Consider the following 19961-nt stretch of genomic DNA (forward strand, 5'->3'; position numbering starts at 1 on the left):
GTGGGGCTCAACCTCATGACCTCCAAGGATCACAACCTGAGCTGAAATCATGAGTTGTTTGCTCAACCAACGGTGCCCCAAGAAGTTGACTATCTTTCTAATAGTCCTTCTCAGAGAAATTGTTTTGTCATTTCTTTTTGTTTTTAAGACGTTGTCTTTGAGGTTCCTTGGTTTTACAATAATGTATTTCAGTTTGGCTGCATCCTACTAGACAACTTCTTTTTAAAGTAACTTTTCCCCTACACCTCCTTATAACTTCCATATCATACGGAACAGACACACACAATGCCCACGTTATTGTCATTTCTCCCTTCTTCACTCCTCTTTCTTTCAAAGCACATTTACCAAATAATAAGTTGTAGAAAGGCCCTGGCCCGGGTGACTTCCCCACAGCCCCATGCACACCTGACTTCCTCCCAGAAGACTTCGCGGTGCCTACTTTCCAGATAAGAAAGTTAATATGAGAAACGTGAAGAGATTTTCCCAATGACACAGTGAGCATCACAGCCAATGCTCCAACTCACAAATCGCGTGCCCTAAACACACTACACCCTCTACATCCTCTTTCTAAGTACACACATGTAAAAAAAACTGGAGAAGGACAAAAAATGCTGGTCTCTCATTACAGAAATGCAAGAAGAGCCATTACTGTTTGACTATCAGGTGAAATCTCACAAATGAGTCAATAGGCATTGGTACAATAAGTATGGGAAAACACTCAGGGCACTGTTCTGTGTCAAGAACACCTTATTTTATGGCCCAACCAACAGACAAAATCATCTTTTTGAGCAGGTAAGAACAACCTTACTCTCAAATCTGAGCATTACCTCCTCTGAACCACCTTTAAACATATCTAGCCAAGGGTCACTCATCTCAAATGCTAAAACGAACTCAAAACCAAAGACATAGGTATTTATGGCAGAAAACAGTGAAGCTATGGTTTTACCTGTGCTACTTCTTCAAAATCTTCATGACGTTTCTGTAGAGCTCTGGCCCGATGAAGAGATTTCCCCACACCCGTATGTTTGCTCAGAAACGCTTCTCCGTGGTTCTCAATCCAGTCGAGCACCTACAATAAAATACAGGTACACACGCCATAAAAACAATGTTCTGGGGCGCCTGGGTGGCTCAGTGGGTTAAGCCTCTGCCTTTGGCCAGGTCATGGTCTCAGGGTCCTGGGATGGCGCCCTGCATCGGGCTCTCTGCTCAGTAGGGAGCCTGCTTCCCTCTCCCCCACCGCCTACTTGTGATCTCTGTCTGTCAAATAAGTAAAAAAATAAATGTTTTTTAAAAAAAAAAAAGTTCTGTCTCGTTTGATGGCTAGGCCGACCCACCCCCCACCCCCGCCCTGATACATTCTGTTGTCAAAACTATAACAAACAAGAAGCAGAGGAAGGAAAAAACTGGAAGCAACTGAACACGAATCTACCATGTCTGATCAGCTCTCCCAATGTGGTTTTCAGCAGCTCTTACTGTAAAAGCCTAAGTCCATCTCTGTATAAACATTATGTGCAATAATGATTAAGTCTCATATCATTTTATGCGCAATGGAGCATCCAAAACTGAGTGGGTTTTGGATAAGATTGTGGTTATCAAGCCACAGAAAACCAGTTTAACTTGACATTTTTATAAGGCTCAAAGCTTCCCAACTCAGGCAATTCAAGTTTAACCACAGAGTTAATGTTTTTCTGTCCCTTTCTAGACCACTGAAAACATACAAAAAACAGCCTAAGAAAACAAGACACTTCAATGCCTCTGTCCTGGTCTTTGAGGATAATTTATTCTGTAAACTACTAAGCTGTTGTCAAAGCTAAACATTCCATGAATTTAATTACATAAAAGTCCTTGCAAGTTGACGTCCACCACATACAGAATGGGAGTAAAAGTGACGCAGTGCCGCCCGACGTGTCTAGGTTCAGAGCCGGGGCCGAGGAGCTCACTGGCTCTCGTACTTGGGAAACCACAGAACACTGACATGAACAAAATATTTACATTACCATCAAATGTACTCTTGGCCTCTTTCTGATGGGGAAAAGAGAACTAGCAAACAATAAGTCAGTGACATCTTTCACTAAACACTAAAATTTTAGTACGAGGAATTCAAATATTCGAACACTTTTGTTACCGAACTGCTGAATGCCACCTCTCATATTTCGCGTTTCATTTCTATGGTAACACTGTACGGATCAAAAGTATCTCAGATAGAAGTGGCAGCTGGAGCAGGCACAGCCAGGACAGCAGTTGTGGGGACAACGGAAGCAGACCAGTCACGGCACCCCACTAATGGCAAAATATAAGGGCTCTTAACATTCAGTGCTATGAAAAGGATCCCTTGCCCTTTGTTGCCTGCAGTAGAGAGAGATCAGTGGTGCTGACAGAACTGTTTAAAAAAAAAAAAAAAAAGGGCGGCTGGTAAGGGCCAGCCGGCGTCCAGGGACACCTGGCCTTGTTATACATCCCTCCAAACCAGAGACCTTCCAAAGCCAAGGGTCTGGCCGAGGGCCCTTTCCGCATAGAGTTTAGTAAAGTTAGTAGTACACGTAAACAAAATAGCTTGCAAACCCGAATAAATCGCTGGTGGTCATCCTAAAGATCCTGCAGAATTAGCAGAGGTGTTGGTGCATGGGAGGAGAGGGTGGGCGCGAAGAACCCAGAGGCCAAGCCTTGCAGCAGAGGCCTGGCTAAAGCCACACACCTACCTTATTGCTACGGCTCATTTCTGAACCTCTTTTGTCAATGCCTCCCATCTGCTAGCCACTCGAGGTCACACTACCGGACTGCTTCTTCGTGGATCTACCTCTATCCTGTCACCTGGCTCCCAGTTCTCCTGAGAACTCACTCATCCCCACCCTCCGTTTCTAGCCTCCGCTGCATACTCCAGGTTGGGCTATGTGTTCTTGGTCAAGTTCTTTATCCTTCCTAGACTGTGGCTTCCATGGGGCTCAGGGATGGGGGGAGGCGGGCGTTGTGAGGTCCGTGTCAGGCACATGAACACCAGCGTGGCGGATATGCAGTCTGGGCAGCCTCCCCTCCCGAACCGCAGCGCATGGCAGACTGCCATCTAATTTACAGCCCGGGGGTGGCACAAGCTATAATTATGCATAGCTTTCCAGTTTCACTTTTTTTTTTTTTTAAAGTAATCTCTACACCTAACACAGGGCTCAAATGCATGACCCCAAGATCAAGAGTCACCCACTTCTCAGACTGAGCCATCCAGGCGCCCCATCGATTGCTTTTTAGTTAGTGTACATTATTTTCCTTTCTTGAGGTAAGAGAGAGAGAGAGAAGGAGGGCACTCCAGTACTACCATCAGTAAACAGTGCTACATTCACGCCTGACTTCAAGGCAGACATAAAGCTGCTCAGTTGTTTACATGAGTCTCTTAATTCTTATTATAAAACACAGACCCTGTTTCACTCCTACGAAATGTTCATTGACAAGTTCAAGATGTCTCAACCTCAAGGATGGATACAGTTAAATGGAATGTGCCTCTGGGCATGGGGCCAATACCACACAGGAGACAAGGATCAAATATTTTATGCTTGAAAAGAACTTAAAGACATGTAAGTACACCTAAGCTATAGTCTCCCTGACTGTCAAACGGCTAAGAGCTCTTTCTTTCTTTCTTTCTTTTTTTTTTTTTAAGATTTTACTTATTTATTTGACAGATAGACATCACAACTAGTCTGAGAGGCGGACAGAGAGAGAGAGGTGGAGGCAGGCTCCCCACTGAGCAAAGAGCCCGATGTAGGGCTCGATCCCAGGACACTGGGATCATGACCTGAGCCTAAGGCAGAGGCTTTAACCCACTGAGTCACTCAGGCGCCCCGAGATCTTTCTTTTTAACTATATAATTTGCATATTCCTCAACTTTACTGTCAAAAGAAAAATTAAGCCACTTGCAAGCAGCAAATCTGATAATCACCAGCAACAAAATAAAGACTTGAAATAAGGGCACAATTTCAAAAAGTAAAACATAAACATTATTTGGTAGAAACGGCTGAGGAAGCAAAAAACAGTATATCTAAAATAATAAAAGTTTGGTTTTGAAGCCCAAGAAGTCTTTCAGGGAGCAAAAGTTGGAAATTAAAGCTACTATGAACCAAGCGCTTAGAGTTGCAATTTTTCTTTCATTAGAGGCTCCTTTAGACAGAATTGTAAAAACCAAGTAAAATCTTATTTCCAACAAACATGAAAGTAATTCAAACGTGTATGAACGCCAAGCACTTAAAAAAAAAAAAATAGTGGCAGACAATTATGAAATCCAGCTCACATTCATAACCAAATACCCCGCGAAGTTTTTGCTTCTTTTACAAGTCTGAGAACACTCCTCAGATTGCCAAGGAATCCTAAACCAATAGAGCTGTCCAAACAGCATCTCAAAGACATGCCTGCACTATCTCCTCCATTTAAAACATAAAAATACTTGCAAATCAGGGGCTTCATCAACCTCTTCCAGTCAGCCACTTCCCTGACCTCAGCTGTAGCCAGCAGCTGTCCTCTTGTGTCCCCAGCCTCAGAAACACATTGGCACGGGATTTGTGGTGCTGTTGCTAGATTGGAGGAAAAGGACAAGAGTGATCCCTTCCCACAGGCTACCTGGTTCCTGGGCAGAAGAGCAAAGCTGGGAGGCCAATGCCACCTCCCTCTCTGGGCAGATGCTGTGCTACGAGTTCATTTCGTTGTATATCAGTGCCCTCTAATGGACACAGTGACAGCACCAAGGTCAAGGTCACTTCAAAATGAAACACCAACACAACTCGAATACCGTCTCAGCATCTAAGTCAAAATGTCAGATGGGCAGGACATATTACATATAGTTTAACTTAACTCCCTGTTTGTAATTACAAGATAGATCATGATGATGGCAAGTATGATTGTGCTCATTTCCTCCCTAACAATTATATTGTTGTCTGAGAACCTGCTGCTGCGGCAAGCACCGGCCCGGACTGTATGTGCGCTAAGCCATCAATCCTCACAGTGGGCTGGAGCAGGGAGACCTAGCACGTCCCCATTTCACAGACGGAGACACATGACCAAGGATCCTCGACTACCAGGTGGAAGAGCCAGTCCAGGGGCTAAGACCCAGAAAGTCGGCTCAGAGGGTCCATGCTCTTAACTTCTGGTCTACACAGCTCTTGAGTCCGCTCAAGTGCCACAAAAGTGGGACAACAGGATCTGGAAGGAAAAAGCTGTTCTTCTCTGCAGACAGCTGGGGGTTCCTAGGGGATGACCTCTGCCGAAGTGACTGTTACAGTGGACAGCAAATGCCACCAAGTCTCAGGTACAGCCATGGGCACCAGCTGTTGGCGCCCCTCCCCGCCACGCGGCCGACTTCCGGCCGCCACGCACTGCCCGCCCGCTCTTCTGGGAGGAGCCCCCTACCCCACGCTCACTGCCTCCTGAATTACTGTTTCCAGTGACTGCTTCCTTAAGCATTTGTGACTAAACACTACACCCCTGTCATAGGAAACTAATTCTCCCAAACCTGTGTCTCAACCGTAGACAGCATGAAGACCATGCGTTATCTACGGAGAGAGTATTCCACGCTGTCTGGGAAGGCCGCATATGCAGGTCCAGAGTCCCTTAGCCACAAAAAAGCTGAAACAGCTCTGAAATTCTGAATATTTTTTCAAAACCTGGTCTCAAAAATTCATTTGGCACCAAGATCTGGCTCCCTTAGTGTAATTCAGAGTCCTTGTACATTTGGCTGCACAAATCTCCACGCTTTCCTTCAGATTATGGGGGACGGCCCAGACACCCAGGGTGTCCCGTATCACACGCTGTATGCACTCTGTTACTCCTAAAGTCTGAAAAACTCTTAACCCCCAAACGCATCTGTCCCCAAGGGCCACAAACGAGAGCGTGAATTTTGATTACTGTCCCTATGCAACAAGAAACGGGGACTCAGAGACGTGAAGTGACTCACCCAAGAAAGAATACTGAGAAAAGAGATTCACGTGAAGGTCTTCCCAGCCCCAAACTCAGGCTCTAACCCGTCAGTACATTACATCATGGCTTGTAGATACTACATGAACGCTGTAAAAGTATTTCTAAAATTAGAGTTCTAGCTCTAGGATAGCTGATTATAAAAACATCTACAGATAAGACCTCAGACATAAAACCACCAAGAACACAAGAAGCCATCTGGTTTTACTGGGAATTCAGGACCCAAAGAGTATTCAGGGAAAGTATCCAAATGTAAGGGCCTGCCCCTCCCAGAAGAACTTGCTTGTGGACCCCGGATGTAGGGGTGGGGCAGGCCAGGTGGAGATGTCCAATCGGTGCAGCATGTGTATATCCACTAGGGTAAATTGAGAGCCGATTGGCCACCTGTATAGGGGTGGGGCTCAACCAACCGCATAAAGGTTGCTGGTCGAGGCTAGCAGGGGAAGAGGAGAGCTGTGATAGGAGCAAAAGGAAGAGCTGGTGGGAGCAGAAAAGTCGACGGGAGCGGAAGAGTCAGCAGAGTGGAGGAGCTGTAACAGCTCTTGTAAGAGCTATAACCACCGCCAGCGATCCCGCCACCTGCGGTCCCTGCGCTGGCAGTCTCCAGCCGCCTGCGGTCCCGCCTCCAGCGGCCCTGAGCCACCTGCAGCCTTTAGCCACCTGCAGCCTTTAGCCACCAGCAGCTTCCAGCAGCCCCGAGCTGCCCAGACACCAGCTGTCCAGCAGTCCAGCAGTCAGCAGTCCCCACGCCTGCAGCCCCTAGACGCCAGCGGTCCCGAGACAACAGCGGTCAGTGGTCCCGACGCCTGCAGCCCCTGGATGCCAGCGGTCCCAAGATGCCAGCGGCCCTGAGACGCCAGCGGCCCCTAGCCGCCAGCAGCCTTGCCGCAAAATGCCTTGCCACCCTGAGCCACGAGTGGCCTTGTCCGCAGCGGTGGCTTCCTCTGGGTGGCAGCCTTGTCAGAGTGGCATCGTGGGGAGCAGAGTCTGTGTCATCCGGGTTGTCCTCCTTGTCATCATCGCTGTCATCGTTGCCTCTTCGTTGTCGGGAGCGGCCTCGTCCAGGAAGCGGTCTTGTCCAGAATGGCCTCTTCTTGGGAGTGGCCTTGTCCGGGGAGCAACCTCATCGAGCAGCAGCCTTGTCTTGGGAGTGGCCTCTTCTTGGGAGTGGCTCCGATCATGGAGCAGCCTCATCTAGAGCAGCCTCGTCCGGAGCGGCCTTCTTGGGAGTGACCTTGTCGGGATCATCATCATCACCTTTTCATAAGAGATAGCCCTGACCGGTCAGTTTGATTCTTGATGCTTGGCGCAAAATAAAGTTTTGCTTGACCTTCGCTTTGTATCAGTCTCGTTCCTTTGATCACGGACCCTAACACAAATATTTGTGAAATCCAGCCATCATTTTAAAGAAACATAATCAGTGAATAAGCGTTTTCTGTTGTAATAATAATGAGAACCCCTTCTAAGTCACATTTATTCAGTTCACAAAACACAAACACATGAATCAAGTGAAAAACCAGGGTAACTGTAAAATACCTAAGTGTGTTCTTTTTTAATATGAAATCATATTTTTCCAGTGGCAAAATATTAATTTCCTCCCTGCCCATTTCCAATAAAACCAATATTAACCCAGTTTCATTTAGTTACTTCCTTCTTCAACCCCTGTTGGTTTTCATTTAAATCACCGGAGATGCCAATCTTGAAACAGACATACCATGTTTCCAGGGCTCCCTATTTTTTAATTTTTTTTTCCCCAGTGCCATTTTTTAAATAAGTGGTCCTGAAACAATCATTTAGATCAGGGCTTTCTGGATTATCAAATCAACGTTATTTTAACAATTATAACAATGAGTGAGTGATTAAGCAACGTCACTACAAATTTGCTAAACATAAAGAGGAGACCAAAAAGGAGGCCTTCGCTTTCAGAGTGTTGTTATGAAAGCCTGTGTCCATCACTGCCGTGAGGATATCCAATATTAAGCCACTAATGAAATTTGTTCACAAAGTTAAAATCACAAAAGAAGGATACTCAAAGTTTTGTATTATTGAATGCCACATACACACCCTCTCTCAGGCTGCCTGGTACCTTTCCCCAAAAGCTCAGAGCATATTTCACCCAAAACCAGCACCGTTGTTCATGTCCTTCCCTTTCTGGTGGAGGCCAGGCTCGCTGAGCACCTGCACAGAGAACAGGAGAAGGAGACAGCCTGGGACAAGTGTGGGGAGAGGGGCTTGAGACCGCTGGAAGCCACGAGTCAGTGCAGAGGGGTTCTCTCCCCTGCCTTCTCCACCCCCACTTACCCACTCCCAAGGGGACTAACTGAACTGTCACAGTGGTGAGCAACTGTAGCTTCTAGAAAGCCCTTCCCCAGTCTGATAAGCTCCACTTCAATATTCTTTCCTAAATAACATGTCAGTTTAATTTTGCTCTTTGATTAGCTCAGAAGTGAGCAATCCTCCTCAGGTCAAGAGCTGTGAAGCAGTTAGAAAACCACTGGGCTTCCTGGAGCTTTGGTCAAGTCACTGGTCTTTTTCTACTCTCAGTTTTATTAACTCGAAAATAAGGAGCTCAACTTAACAGGATCATGAGGGCCTCTGGCTCTAAATTCTAAGATCTGCATGGCCCAACTTCCACAGGGAGATATGAGAGACAGTCAATATACATTTGTGGGCTTTTGGGGACTGAGGGAAGAAGAGGGAACTTTTCAGGCCCAGCATGCACAGGTGCCTGACAATAATGATAGTCCTCCAATTCTTTATTTCTCTCCACTGGAGCCAAGAACTGTCTCTTCATTCATTATATTCCAAAATTAGAATTAAGTTTTTCCTAAAAATCTATAGAATTATTCTTAATATGGAAAGATATTCTTTAAAAAATATGGTTTCTAGAACATTCTGAAGTATACTGAGCCTAATGCTCACTTGGAAAAATGGGCTATTTAAACAAAAAAACCTCAGCAAGTTACACAAATATATAGCAAATAGTACAGCAAATGTGGAATACAGAACCACAATGACCTGTGTTACAAGAGCTACTTTAAAATATATATATATATATATATATATATATATTTACTTATTTTGAGAGGGAGGGGAGAGCCTGAACACAGGGGTGAGGGGAAGAGGGAGAGAAAGAATCTCAAGCAGACTCTCTGATGAGTGGGAGCCTGACTCAGGGCTCAGTCTCGTGACCCTGAGATCTGGACCTGAGCTAAAATCAGGAGTCACATGCTTAACCGACTGAGCCACCCAGGCACCTTACGAGCTACTTTTGTTTAATCCAAGAGCATATGAAATGTCAGGAACACGTGCTCCATGTACACTTTCTGGGCTAGAAGGGAACACACATGAGTCAATGAAGAAGGCTCACAAGGAGGGCTTGGTGGGGATTCAAGATCTAAATGTGAGACCTGAAACCATAAAAATCTACAAGAGAGCATAGGCAATAATTTCACTGACACTGGCCATAGCAAAATTTTTCTAGATATACCTCCAGAGGCAAAGGAAACAAAAACAAAAATGAATTATTGGGACTTCATCAAAATAAAAAAAACTTCTGCACAGTGAAGGAAACAATCAACAAAACTAAAAGGCAACTTAAGGCAACTTACTGAGTGGGAGAAGATATTTGCAAGTGACTTATCTGATAAAGTGTTAGTATCCAAAAAACACATAAAAAACTTAGACAATTCAACACCCAAAAAACAAATAAGCCAATTAAAAATGGGCAGAAGATTCAAACAGACATTCCTCCAAAGCAGACAAACAGATGGCTAATAGACACACGAAAAGATGCTCAACATCACTCATCACCAAGGAACTACAAATCAAAACTATAATGAGAAACCACCTCAAACATGTCAGAATGGCTAATTGAAAGCATGAGAGACAACAGATGTTGGCGAGGACGCAGAAGAATGGAGAACCCTCTTGCACTGTTACTGGGAATGCAAGCTGGTGTAGCCACTCTGGAAAACAGTATGGAATTTCCTCAAAAAATGAAAAATAGAACTACCCTACCAACCAGTAATCACACTACTACTTGGGTATTTACCCAAAGAATACAGGAACACTAATTCAAAGGGATATAAGCACCCTGATATTTATAGCAGCGTTATTTACAACAGTCGAATTATGGAAGCAGCCTAGTATCCACTGACAGGTTACTAAAGAGGTGTAATGGGAGCGTGTAGCTATGTAATGGAGTATTATCCAGCCATAAAAAGGAATGAAATCCTGCCATTTGCAATGACATGGATGGAGCTAAAAAGTATAATGCTAAGTGAAATAAGTTAGTCAGAAAAAGACAAATACCATGTTTTACTCCTATGTGGCATCTAAGAAACCAATGAGCAAAGGGAAAAGAAAAAGAGAGAAACAAAGCAAGAAAGAGATTCTGAACTACAGAGAACAAACAGATGGTTACCAGAGGGGAGGTGGGGGGAGGAGGGTGGAAAGGGGACAGGGATTAAAGAGCACACTTATCATGAGGAGCTCCGAGGGATTACAGAACTGCTGAGTCACTGCACTGTGCACCTGAACCTAATGTAACACTGTGTGCTAACTATACTGGTATTAAAATTAAAAACTTAATAAAAAAAGAGGAGTTGGTGGAACTTTAAACTTTTACATCATCTACCTACCCATCTATCTTCTAAAAATATTTAAATCACCAGCTCTCATGGTTATAACCCTAGTTTTAATTACATAAGTACATGAAATTTCTTAAAGAAAACAAAAAAGCTAAGGAAGGAAAGGAAGGAGGAGGGTGGTAGGTAGGTTATTATTCATATAAATAGTCTTGATCTTGGATATTCCCATCAAACTCCAACGAAATCATTATTCTGTCAATAGTGGCTAATCTGTATCTTTCCCATTCCTAGTTTGGAAATGAATATAAGAGAGTCCAGAGTTATCCACCACCCCCCCAAATCTTCCTATGTCCAGGTCTTACTTTGGGACACTGAAGTTCTTATGCACAGCTAGTCTCGTTACTGAACACGTCTGCAGGCGTGCACTATCCCCTGTCCAGCTAATCCCTGTGCATTTTCCACTTCGGAGCCCCAGGCAATGTGGCTGGCACTCAATAAAAGGGAATCCCATGGGACCTGGGGTTTTCTGGGCTCTCCTGCTCCTCAGCACAGAGGTCCTCAAGGGCTTGATGACCTCTGCTCCCTGCTCACTTCCGATTTGCCCCAGTTCCCTGGGCTCCAGCTCCCTGTCCTGCTGGCTCACAGAGCCAGCTCATGTATCCTATAGTCCTGGATTCTGTCTACTTGGGGGGAAGAAATTCACCCATTTCCTACCCTTTGAACACCCACTGTTGGCTTTTAGCTCCTTCTGAGCTTGGATACTAAGATTACCCTCACAGTCAAGTGTCTCCCGAGGTCACTACCACAAAAGGTAATTAAAGCTGGTTCTAAACCCACCAGGAAGACCCGCGCCAGCCTCCACTGGCCCCCAGCAGCTCCCCGAACACTTACCCTCCAGCACTCCCTAATTCCAGTGGAGAGGCTCTCAGAAAAGATGGTAATCCTCTAACCACTCTTACCACCAGCCACATCAAAACTGTGAGCGTGGGAATGTAAACAGAAGAGCATGTTAAGTAGCTAGAGCTATATAATGATTCTGGTGAGTGGGACGAGGAAAACCCACCCTCCTGACTTAAATTAATGAGCAAAGGACAATGAGGTTCAGAAACCTTCGCTCAAAAGCTAGGTCCATTATAGGTGATACCAACCAAGAACTCCTAAATCAAGCATCACAATGAGATGGCTTTTAGTGGCATAAGGATAGCAGCCTAGGTAGGACCCAAGGGAAACCAATAAAATAGCTTTTCTGGGCACCTGAAACCTCTTTCTTTGCCTTGATGGCATATCCTGACTTCCCTCCCCCTGCAGCACTTAAGACCCTCATTTTGTATTCAAGTGGCCAAAATCCGTACTAAGATCTCACTGCATTTGCACAATTGCCAGGCACTGAAATTATCCCTTCCTTCCTGAGCCACTCCTGATTCCCCAACATCAAACAACACTCCTATTCCTTCAAGCAGATCTCCTAGTTAGACCATTTGACTCCAACATAAGGCCAACCCACCCCCATTCCAGAATAAATAAGCTTTTAACCCAGAAGAATCTTTAATTAGAAAAATTGGGTAATTCCTTAAATTTCTTCATCTATCCATTTACTCATTTGACAAATACTGAACTTGGCACTTGGGAAACACCAGTGAGTAAAACCCACATCAGCGCCCCATGGACCTCACGCTGCTGCTCTCCACGACTCCTCTGCGACACGCATGGACGGCCGCGAGGGTACTCAGCCTGTCTCCTCAACCGTGGTCTCCCTCCCTTCACCTCACTCGCCACACTGCCAACAGGGCGAGCTTTCTAACCCATGCAGCATCCTGTCCTCCACCCCCCACAGCCCAGAGCATCGAGTCAAAATGCACGAGGCACAGGCCCTGCCTGGTGTGAGCTCGGCAGAGCGGGGGGAAGCGCCGGCTCAACAGAGCGGCTGAGAGTCAGAGAGGCAAGCAACGGACCCGTGAGCAAGCACCCGAGGCACCGAGACAAGCCGGATACCACGTACGTGTTCCTCGCGTAAGCCTCACAGTCACTCGGGCCCTGGCACCCACATACAGCGCTCAGGCAAGGTGTGCCGTGCCCCTTCACTGGCATCCCGACGCTTACAGAGCCACGTCGCAAGCTTTCATCATGAGGTCACCTTCCCAGCACCTGCCCCGTCTCCTACCTCCACGCCCCTCCGTTCCGCCCACGCCGGGCTGCCTGCCGCTCTGTGGACAGGCCCTGGCCTTCTGGGCCTCGAATCTCAGCACAGTTCCCGCTGCCCGGTCCTCGGTCTGCTGACTTCCTACCCATCCTTCAACGAGCAGCTCCAAACCTACCTCTCCCGTGAAGGTGTTCACAACCTGCGCCTCTATTACGGGTCTCCTCACTTGCCCTGTATACCAGACCCCCGACATTTGACACGGAGACGGAAGAGGCTTTCTAGAACCCCCACGTTTGAAGCACAGATATTCACCCTCAAGATGCCTGAGCAAGGTAGTCAGGTAACATGGAGAAGGGCAGCTCCCTCCCTCCCTCCCTCACTCCCTCCTTCTCGCCAGCTAACCCCGTCGGAGGCATGACTCACATCCACGCCTGAGCGAACTTATACCTGGCAACAACCAGAGGCATTAAACACTAAATCTGAGCACGTTATGGTATAATCTATTAGACTATCAAATGATCTGCTTTTACTAGATTACAATTCCTCGAGAAAAGGACCTTTGACATATGCAGCACAGTTACCTCTGTATGTCTGAGTGTCACACATTTGAAAAAGAAAAAGGAATGAAATGTGGGTGAGAAGAATCTAGAAGATACTGGATTTGTCTCACTGTTTTCTCAGTTAATGGCCCCACATCAGCCTGGAAGGAGTTCTTCCATGAAGTAACTCAAAGGGGTGACGTTCACACTCGCTGGCGGGGGTGGCGGTGGGAGGCTTTCTTGGGGAGGGCTGCCTACTTCAGGAAAGGGAATTCTGGAGCCCATCCACCATGCCCAACGTGCTGGAGTGAGTAACTGGCACCCGTGTGAGAGGCAGGCAGGCTGCAGCGGGAGGAGGAAAAGAAGCGGGCGAGCAGACCACCGTGGGCTACTTCCACACACATCTTCGCCCTCGAACATGGTCAGCCAAACTGCTGCCTTAGGAGCGACACTGGAGATCACTGCTCGGCAGGAACGCAAGCGCAACCCACGGAGCGCGGCTCCAACAGTGAACGCAAGGCAATGGGAGCACATCCATTGCTCTACTGACAAGAAAGGTGGCAGGGTACTGGTTTTCTTTTCAAGTCAACAGTGACGAAGGGTTCTACTTGCCAGCAAGCAGCATGTGTGTCTGAGTCCGTCCCTAGCCCACTCCTCCAAAGGCAAGGGGCCCGGCAGCAGGGGGCCTCTCCGCCCCTGCCCCCACCCAGCGTCTGGGTATCTGAAACACCTTCCATGCAGAAATCAGAACATTCCCTTACCTTGTGAAAAAAAAAATTGAACACTAAACCAAAATTATTCATGCTTCGAAGATCATGCCATTCTTCCTGGAGAACATACTACTGACCCTCTGGCTTCTATTCTTTGGAAGATTTTTCCACAAACAAGCACGTCCTCTGTTCTCTTTGGGAGGGCTGTTTCCATAAAAGTGTCAACATTCCATCATTTCTCTCAGCAACAACCAAGCAGTTTTAAAAGCACCTGTGGTACCTAGTTGACTTAATATTTTTTGTGGATTTTGTGTTCATCTTTACAAATTTACCTTCGGCTGACAATGTCTTTGATAAGGACTACTGGGTTTTTTTTGTTTTGTTTTGTTTTGTTTTTCCATTTATTCTCAGCTTACCTCTCCCAGTCTATATGTTCAAAATAGCAAAAATTTCCACGTGTTATAATTGCTTCAGTTTCAGAAACACACTGTTGGTTCTGACAGCCTATGGACTCCTTCGAGGTAAAGTGCTTACTTTGCGTAATCTTATCAACTTCAGTTCTTGCTCCACAAGTCAAGCCTACACAGCAATTTCCTGTTTGCATAACATGTCCAGACCATTCCAGATCATTTAATCAAAAGAATGTTTCCCTTAAAGAGCAATTATCTATTTTCTATGGAATGCTAATAGGACCATATATGCATTAGGTGTACTGCAAACACTGTCTCCGCTGAGATCCAACCCAACCTACTGATGTTTGAGGAAAAAAAAAAAAAATCTAGAACTGGTCTCATAATTATCATAATTACCTTTCTACATATAAAATGTAATGTTTGGTGTTTCAAATTCAAGGGCATTAAGTACTTGGTGCCAAATTAGATGGCTAGACTCCTCAGCCTATTCCCCATTGCCTATTCCCAAAGGTGCCTCCCCCCACCATAAACTGCCCAATGGCTTATTCTCATGCGCCTGGCACCCTGTGTAGCCCTCAAAGTTGGGGTGACCCGGGAAGGGGAGCCCCTGCTGCTGCTTCAGACATAAGTCTAGACGGCATGCTGGTCCATGCGCGTGTAAAGAACACTTGATCCAAGGGACAGAGAGGTGAGTGGGAAAATCCTTTAATAATTGCACTGAAACTATTAACACTTCGTGGTCTATAGAAGTTTTTAGACAATTAGGAGAAGCTAATAGTCATGCTTTCAACCACAACACCTCTTTTCTCACAAATAACTCCCTGACATTGACTCTCCCTGTTCACTCCCTAAGCTATATTCTTTCCCTGGCAATTATCCTCTTTAATTAAAAGAGCATTGGAAAGAAACATGAATAACATCAAAATGATCATTTTTGAGGCACTTGGTATATGGAATCTTCAGAGAACTCAAACACCCATAAGCAGAATCAAAGCACTGTATGTGAAAATTAAAAAAGTTATAGAGCAATTTAAAGTATTCTGAACTCACCAGGCTCACATTATGTGAAGAATGATGTTCAACGAAATACAGGAGAGTCTATGTGCTCATTGGAACACAGCACGACTCTCCACAATCTCGGCCCACTGAGCAGGAAAGCCCACTGGCCCTTGGATGACACGAGGTAGGGGGAATGAAATCTGAACCTGTACATGTCTGAGCAATGCTCCTGGGCGCTCAGGGAAGAGAGAGAGGTTTTGTTCCAGACTTACCAGCGTGACCGCCCACGGCCTCCTCGGGCTTCCCTGCACACGTACCCCAGGATCTTCCCGGCCCCAGCGTCAACACCTCATCCACACCCTTTTCCCCTCTATTTTAGAGCAAGGACACAACTATTATCTTGTTTCTCACGAAAGTTGTACCGTACTGTACCTGCTACCACAGCTTTAACTCTCAAAACCCTGGCAGCAGGCCAATCCTCTCTACCCCATAAGAAAGGCATGAACAGTACCAGGGTCTAGGCTTAAGCTTACTTTTGTAACAGTAACAAATAAGATGAAAACTGCTTAGACACGGATAGTCCTAACTCCACTTTCTGTGAACTAGACTTGAACCTCTTAAGCACCTACAGCGCATCAGGAACCTCAGGGCCTTCCGAGTGGGAAGGGACGCGCGGCGAGCTTACTGCTCCAGGAACCAGAGAACACAGAGACGCTGAGTTGCGAGGGAACCAGGAGGAAGCCCCTCTGGCACTATTCTCAGCAGTCAGTGTAACTGGGGACGACCTGCTTCAGGAGCACATGCCCCAGTCCCCAGAGGCGGCCCTGCCCCGGCTCACGCGCTCTGCCTACGCGAGCTAGCAGCTGGCGGAAGCCCGGGCGCACATCGGCAGCACCACGGCCACTCACGGAAAGCAAAGCGGCTGTGCGCGCGTGTGCGCGTGCGCGCGTATGTGTGCGATCCTCCCATCTCCCCGGCTTGAGCTCTCAGCACAGATCGCCCGGGATGGCACGCGCTCCCCAAGCACCCAGCTCCGTCCTCCCGCGGCAAAGCGCCCAGAGACTGACCTGCTGCACGTCTTGCTGGAACACACAGAGCTGCAGCCGCTGGTGCAGTCGGACCTTGCGGTGCTGCCAGATGTTCTCCAGCTGCCGCTGGTGGTGCAGCACCTCGTGGATGACGTCAAGGACGTGGTGCACGGCCTTGGAGTAGTTGGCAGAGGCTGTCAGGGAATCGGAGCTGCCGGGGGTCAGAGGCCGCTGGAGCTTGTCGAGGAGCGACTTCCCGTCCTGGCTCACCTTCCGACAAAACAGGGGGCGATTAGCCAAGGGCCGCCGCTATACCCAGGCCGGGACCCGGGCAGTGCGTGCGGAGACATGGGCCCGCGCACACACACCACTCACACTCACACACACACACAAATAGAACTGTAGTTTTACTCAAAGACGTATTTTATAAAGAAAAAAATAAAATTTAAAACAAACCCCTCAGTTCTCCAGTGATGCCACAAAACCAAATGTGGTCGAACACGGAGTTAAAAGAATGTTCACTTTCTAATTTTAGTATATGTGCTGCCGAAGCGAGCACGAATGTTCACTTTCATACATGATAGTTGATGCCCTTCGTAGTGAATAAACATCATATTTTGCATTAAGTGGCACATGTCAGTTAATATAATTACATTGCTCAGTTATCTGCAAATTAAAATTCAAATGTAATAATTTTCTCTGGAGATATTGTTAGAATTAAACAATCATAGTGGAGCCAAGTTTTAACACTGAATCTCAAAACTTCAGTTAAAAAAATACTATCTAGCCCCTGGCAAAGAATCTGTACTTAAACTTTCTGATGTAGTTGGATAGCAATTTTACCTCACAGGATAAAAATTTTAAAGTGTCATTTTAGGGGCACCTGGGTGGCTCAGTGGGTTAAAGCCTCTGCCTTCGGCTCAGGTCATGACCTCAGGGTCCTGGGACCGAGCCCTGCATTGGGCTCTCTGCTCAGCAGGGAGCCTGCTTCCTCCTCTCTCTCTGCCTGCCTCTCTGCCTACTTCTGATCTCTGTCTGCCAAATAAATAAATAAAATCTTAAAAAAAAAAATAAAGTGTCGTTACTTCATTCATGAACTTAAAGAAATTTTAATTAAAATGCCATCATTTTTTATTATTTTTTTAAAGTATCCTTTTTTTTAAGACTTTATTTATTTATTTGACAGAGATCACAAGTAGGCAGAGGCAGGCAGAGAGAGAGGAAGGGAAGCAGGCTCCCTGCTGAGCAGAGAGCCTGATGGGGCTCAATCCCAGGAACCTGGGATCATGACCTGAGCAAGGCAGAGGCTTTAACCCACTGAGACACCCAGGTGCCCCAAAATGCCATCAATTTTTTAAAACAGATTTCAGTATTATTTCTATACTCTGGCAGCTAACTCCCAAATTACATTGAAATAAAAGCATTCACAGTAGCCAAAGAAATAAGCAAAAGATAAAAGTGGAAAATGGAAAGAAAAGCACTACGTATTTTTCATATTTAAGTGCTGCTTAAGATTTATAAAGGACTATGCCAGATGCAGTAGAAAAAAAAATATGACATCAGACAACAGAAAAGCTACGTGGCCTACAATGTAGGAGGCTGTGATCTGGGGGCTTCTTGTGTCAGCCCTCACCTCGATCCCTGTGCTCAGATACTGCTGAGTCCGGACACCTCACTGGGTTTCTATGGAAAGGAGGAGCAAACGGGAGCCTTGCGGACAGACACAAGCAGGGTTCAGAGGCAAACCCGCAGGAGCGGGAGGAGGAAGGGAACAGAACACACCGACACAGGAAGCCGGTAGCAGCCAGGAGCCCATGGAAGAGCCTTCCAGGGTCATGCTGGAATGGAATGTGTTTGATTTCTAAGACCTGATTCTGAGACCTCCGTGGGAAGTGCTGACTGTTCCCCACAAAGGCTGGTTGTCAGCCTTCCTAGATTAAAACTGATCAAACACGTCAAGACAGCAAACGTCACCAGAAACAGCCAAGGTGACAGAACCAAAGAAAACAGGTGAAAAAGAACCAACTAAACCACTCAGAATCAGGCATGTGTATCAACAAAAATAGTGAAAACGGAGAGCTGTTCTAAAGCAGAGAGCTTTCCGCAGTTTCACTGAAACTCACACGGGCATTTTCTATACAATGGAAAGGGATGTGGAGAGGGACGCACCGTGAAGGATTTGGGAAGGGACTCGTGGGGAAGGATCCAGAGAGCCAGGATATTACCTCGAAATGAAGACCTTTCCTGCTCAATTGTCTGAGCTGGGCTCTATTTAGCATATACGCGTGTAGGTCCTTCCTTCTACTTCTTTTTTTCTTTTGGGCCTACTCTAACATATACTGATTTTTCCAGGAATGCGATTACCATGTTCATCAAAGCAAGGCAGTGCCTGGTTTTCTTTTGAAATTTGTAAGAGCTGCTTACCATTTCAAATTAGCAGCACAATAATGCCATTCTCTCTATCGGAGTCACCAATATAACACATATCCAATCTGCACTTGCTATATTCACAATGGTTTTTTGATCTATGGCCAACATAGATAAAGATCTTAATACCTATTTTTTCCTTCTATTGTGCATGTCCTTAGGCATTTATAGGAACACATTTTATTATAAATCACCTTTGTCTCTAATTTATACTGTAGCATATATGTGATCTACATATGTGTACACACATAAACTTTAGGTGAAGATAGATTATTCATACATTTTTTTATAGCAGGCATCAGAAAATGTTTTGTTAATCATTGGGGGGTGTAGCTTCTCTTAGGATTGAAAATCAGTGCCCTGGAGTGCCTGGGTGTCTCAGAGGATTAAAGCCTCTGCCTTCGGCTCACGTCATGATCCCAGGGTCCTGGGATCGAGCCCCGCATTGGGCTCTCTGCTCAGCAGGGAGCCTTGCTTTCCTCTCTCCCTCTCTCTCTGCCTACTTGTGATCTCTCTCTGTGTCAAATAAATAAATAAAATATTTAAAAAAAAAAAAAAAGAAAAAAGAAATCAGTGTCCAAGTCACACACTTCACATTCTATAGAACTTAGTAAGAATTCCTAGAAATATTTCCTCTAAGTTTTACTCCTTATAACAAACATAAGTCAAGAAACCTACAGAGCATACAATTTGGTGAATATGTGTTAGAAGGATATAGATCAGAGGTATGGCAGAGGAGGCAGTTACCTCCTCGAAGTCCACTGGCCCCTCCTTGACAGCCAAACCCCGATCGCCAGGGATGGCAATTCCCCAGTATAAAATTGCATTTCCCAACCTCACTTACAAGCAAGAGTAGCCAACACACAGAAATAAAAAATGTTGAGGGGGCTTCCAGGAAAGACATTTAGGGGGTGGTGTATGCTCAGCCCCTCTTGCCTCTTTCCCCTCCCTGCTCCCAAGAACTTGGTGGAGACAACTGGAGCTTTGGCAGCTATTAATAACGTTGAGGCAGCCTTAAGAATGGCAGCCTCCCTGCTAAAGGGGCAAAAGACAACTGTATCCAGAGATCTCTTACTAACAGAGCTACTGCACCAGCCCTGAAATGCCAGCCTTGGGACTTCTACACTGGCAGAAAGCAACCTTATCTCAAGCCACTGTTTTAAC

At 46.0% G+C, this 19961-nt stretch overlaps 1 protein-coding gene across 2 annotated transcripts in view; it reads right to left on the bottom strand.

The window, feature by feature from the left end:
- The window catches only part of TRIO (trio Rho guanine nucleotide exchange factor), a 226386-nt gene that overhangs the window by 166430 nt on the left and 39995 nt on the right, over positions 1-19961 (bottom strand). For both annotated transcript variants that reach the window (XM_044233736.1, XM_044233744.1), the window contains exons 8-9: positions 16410-16640; positions 947-1069 (exon numbers count right to left, since the gene is read on the bottom strand). In XM_044233736.1, the coding sequence (XP_044089671.1) occupies positions 947-1069; positions 16410-16640 (354 nt within the window). The remainder of the gene's footprint in view (positions 1-946; positions 1070-16409; positions 16641-19961) is intronic.

The sequence above is a fragment of the Neovison vison genome, chromosome 1, assembly GCF_020171115.1.
Source record: "Neovison vison isolate M4711 chromosome 1, ASM_NN_V1, whole genome shotgun sequence".
Classification (NCBI taxonomy): Eukaryota; Metazoa; Chordata; class Mammalia; order Carnivora; family Mustelidae; genus Neogale; species Neogale vison.